At 36.7% G+C, this 4,640-nt stretch overlaps 1 protein-coding gene across 1 annotated transcript; it reads right to left on the bottom strand.

The window, feature by feature from the left end:
• Positions 1-322: 322 nt before the first annotated feature.
• Positions 323-4,103, bottom strand: LOC129904933 (probable LRR receptor-like serine/threonine-protein kinase At3g47570). The gene is made up of 2 exons (XM_055980346.1): positions 931-4,103; positions 323-851 (listed from the first exon to the last, which is right to left on the bottom strand). Exons 1-2 carry the CDS (start codon positions 3,974-3,976, stop codon positions 505-507), a joined length of 3,393 nt encoding a protein of 1,130 aa, XP_055836321.1. The 5' UTR covers positions 3,977-4,103; the 3' UTR covers positions 323-504.
• Between the last annotated feature and the right edge of the window lie 537 nt (positions 4,104-4,640).

Genomic DNA, 4,640 nt, shown 5'->3' with positions numbered 1-4,640 from the left:
CCTATCCCTCCATCTTAGTTTATGTGGCAGTCACCAAAGCTTAGCTATATACACATCAAATTTCAATGAGGCATCCTACCACCTACCTCTCCCTTCTAGCTTACCAAAGGGAAAACTCATTAAATACTTAAAAAGGGTGATAAAAATTCCTAGTTTGAGTTTTACATACATTTACTGTGTAAGAAATATTGAATCACTAGATCTGGTTTTCATTCACCTGCAAAATTCGCGGAGTCCAACTAAGCATTTCCATTTAGCAAATAGCTGAATATAACAGAAGAAGCTAATGAATCAACATATGAAGGAGAGAAAAAAGAGGTGCAACTATACACATTCATAATATTTCTTCATTTAATTCTGAAACCACTCAAATCTGAAATCACAAAATGAGGGAAATGCAACACTATGAAGTACAAACAGTACATGACTCAGAAAACAGGTAACTGAAAAGCAACATATTAACTTGCAGCTAAGAAAGAACACCACCGTAAGAGATGCTAACTTTTACATTTCCAAAAATGCGTTCTTGATTTTGTTAAGCCTCTTGACTACATCTTTCATGGTTATCCTTGATTCTGGCGTTTCCTTTGTGCAATCTAAAGCCAATTCTATCATGGAGGCTGTGCAGATTTCACATTTGGAAGTAATTTGTTCTTCCTCAGGAAAAAGATTGGCATCCACGACTTCCATCATAGTTCTTGGAAATGCTCGCCTTATCCACTCCCTCAAGCCAAGATTTTCATTGAATATCTCTTCATCAGTTGGCCTTCTTTTTGTCAAAACCTCCATTAGCATGATGCCATAGCTATAAACATCACCACTAACAGACACTATTCCCTCCGAGCCGTATTCTTACAAGAATGAAAATGGAAAAAATTACTCACTTGAAATATAACAATAGTACTTGTACTGGCAAGGTAGTATACATACCTGGTGCAATATAACCAAGAGTGCCCAATGTCTCCGTGTGTGCCACAGACTTGCTTACAGCTAAAATTTTAGAGATGCCAAAATCACCAACATGAGCCACCATATCTTCATCCAAAAGAACATTGGCTGGCTTTAGGTCGCAATGAACAATCGGAGTATCATGACCATGGTGTAGATAATCAATTGCCAAAGCCACATCAAGCATTACGATGATTCTTTGAAGAAGGTTCAAGTGGCGATCTTCTCTGTACAACCAATTATCAAGATTTCCATTGGGCATAAATTGCAGAACAAAGGCTCTTATATGATCACTGGAACAAGTAGTAATCACCGAAACAAGATTTCTGTGCCTAACATTTCTCATCACTTCACATTCTGTATCAAACCTCTTGCATACTTGCTCATTTTCCAAATTCAGAACCTTTATTGCAACCACAATTCCACTAGATAATGTGCCCTTGTACACAGAGCCAGAACCTCCCACACCAATCAAATTTGATCCATCAAAATTATTTGTTGCTCGTCGAATCTCATGATAGGAAATTAATTGATAAGTCTTGATCTCGGGTACCTTTTCAATATCTTTAGACTTTGCTTTCTTCTGTCGTTTCATTATCCAAGTTGAGACCAACAAGAATATCATAAATGATGAAATAACCACTGGAGTAACAATTTTCAGCACAAGATCCTTAGACTTTGATTGTTTTCCAGGATTAGTGATAGCACAAGCAGGAATCTCCGCTATGTGCACTCCACATAGACCTCTGTTCCTAAGAAAAGATTGCACAGTGGAATTCGCAAATACACCACCACTCGGTATTTCACCTTCTAAATGATTAAATGAAACATTAATGCTTTTTAGGTACGGGAGTTTTTCCAATGACATAGGAATAGTACCTGACAATGCATTTGAAGATAAATCCAAGAATTCCAAGCTTATCAAGTTAGCAAAGGATAATGGAATTTGGCCAAAAAATGAATTGTTCGATAGGTCAAGAGACTGCAGGTTTTGGAGGTCCCCCAAATTGTTTGGTATCTTTCCTAAAAAGTGGTTACCGGAAAGATCTAGTTCTAAAATGGCTTTCATTCCTCCAATATCTGATGGAACTTCTCCGTCTATAGAATTTTGTGAAACGTTTAGAATGAGAAGACCACTCATTTTCCAAAGGCTCAAGGGCAAATTTGATGAAAATTTATTAGAACCCAAATAAAGATGTTGTAGCATGCTAAGATTTCCTATACATGCTGGAATTAACCCAAAGAGCTCATTACCTTCCAGATATAATCGATCCAAATTAGATAAACTGCATACTGCCTCTGGAATCTGTCCCTGCAATTTATTGTTATTTAGATACAGCCCTTGGAGTTGTTTAAGTTTACCAAACTCAGGAGGAATATTTCCTGTAAAGAAATTAGCTTGAAAGACTAAGGTTGTAAGACCGCTCATGTTGCCTATACTTGTGGGGATGAGGCCATTGATATGAGCATCGCTTATGTCAAATAATTCAATAGTAGATGAAAGATTCCCAATTGAATTAGGCAGAACGCTGTTCAACGGATTGTAACCCACATCTAAAGATTGCAACATCCTACAGTCTGTCAAAGATTGGAAGAATGGCAACTCATGTTCACTGGTAAGCTGATTATCATGTAGGAAAAGAAGCCATAGATCACGAAGATTTCCCCAATTAGTTGGAATACTGCCACTGAAGAAGTTGCTTGCTAGCCCCAAAGCTTCAAGCTTGGAAGCATTTGTGATGTGCGGAGGAATTTCCCCTTCGAGCTCATTGCCTGACAAGTGAAGTTCTAAGAGGTTCGGAAGATGAAGACCAGTAGAGGTTGGAATTCTTCCCGAGAGTTTGTTCGAAGTTAATGCAATGTATTTCAAAGAAGATATATTAAAAATATCCTCTGGAATCTGACCTATAAGATTATAATTTAATTCAAAATCTAATTCTATCAAATTTGATAGTTTCCCCAATTCTGGAGGAATTGGCCCCTCCAAGCTATTTCTTTCACAGTAAAGATTTTGTAGAGTGGAAATATTTCCCAATGAAGTGGGAATAGTCCCTGTTATTGGATTCTTACCTATATAAAAGTTCTCGAGCTTCGATAAACAACCAATATTTATGGGTATTTCTCCAGTTATGTTGTTGGAACTAATGGACAGTATTTTAAGTTGTATGAGTTGACAGATGTTGGAAGGAATGCAACCAGAAATTTGGTTGAAAGATATACTTAAACCCTTCAGATTTGATAAAAAAATTCCTTCATCAAGCAAGAGAGGACCAGAAAGGCTATTCATTGCCAGAGTTATGGACACTAATGATGAGATATTAAACAGTGATCTAGGAATTGAACCTGTTAATTGATTATCAAATAAGGACAACAATGCAAGTTGGCTTAGATTACCAATTTCATTTGGAATGTTACCATTGATTCTATTCCCAGACAAACTGAAGTTCATCAATTTTGTGGCATTTCCAATATAAGGAGGGATTATACCCGTGAGGCTATTGTTTCTGAGATTTAAGACCCTAAGTTCGGGTACATACCATGGCCCTTTCCACATTTCACCACTGAGCTTATTGAAAGACAATGAAATTACTTCAACTCTTCGGTGTTGAAATAGACTTGTTGGAATACTTCCTTCTTGTTGATTGTTTTTAACATCAATCACACGTAAGCGAGGCAATTGTCCAAGTCCATAAGGGATGCCACCATGGAATAAGTTGTTCTCGAGTTTGAGAACACTGAGAAAGGACAGATTGGCCAAAGACGGGGAAATTGTGCCTTGGAGTTGCATATTAGGAAGAGTCAAGGCCACAACCCTTTCCCTTTTTGAACTGCACGTGACACCGAACCAAGAGCAAAAAGACGCATTCTTGGTCCAATTATGGGCCAAAAATTGATTGGGACTTATGATAAGATTTTGGAAAGCTAGTAGAGCTTCTTGGTCCGTCTCATTTGAGGGTGCAGCTGATACAAAAACAGAGAAATATTGAAGTAGAAAGAGAAGAATCAATAAGAATTTGTGCTTCTCCATATGTTTTTGTTTGTTTTGTTGCCAAAGTTACACCATTATATAGCAATATCCTTGGTGTAGAATATTATTCTTCCTCTAATTGGCTACGGTTTCTATGTCGTACAATCATATTAGTCAAACACAAGGCATTGAGATTCCCTAATTATTAAGCTAAACTAAATAATTATTACAAGCAAGCTATTATTATATATCATATTAATCACAACCTTGACTTGACTATTTCCAAAATGCTTTTCAGAACCTTGACTTGACTATTTCCCAAAATGTTGTGGAAAATGTGGACTTCTTGACTTGACTACTTCCAGGGTGCGTATATAAATTCGTATTACTCATACAGGGTCTAGTTTTCAGTAGAAAAGTTAGTAACTAAGCTATTCTCTGAATAAATTATAGGCATAATACATAAATATGCTCTTTAATTTGGATTCATTTTATATTTATGCCCTCCAACTTTGGGTGTGCACAAGTAGACACTTAAACTTACATAAAATTAAACAAGCAGATACACGTGTCCTACATGACACAATACACATAGGATGCCACATAGAACACAAAATTGTCATATAGAATGTCATGTAGGACGAATGTGTCTATTTGTTCAAGTTTTGGATAGTTAAAGTGCCTACTTGTGAACTAGTAAAGTTAGAGGTCATAGTTGAAAGTT

The sequence above is a fragment of the Solanum dulcamara genome, chromosome 10, assembly GCF_947179165.1.
Source record: "Solanum dulcamara chromosome 10, daSolDulc1.2, whole genome shotgun sequence".
Lineage (NCBI taxonomy): Eukaryota > Viridiplantae > Streptophyta > Magnoliopsida > Solanales > Solanaceae > Solanum > Solanum dulcamara.
This window is presented reverse-complemented; position numbering and strand designations above follow the sequence as displayed.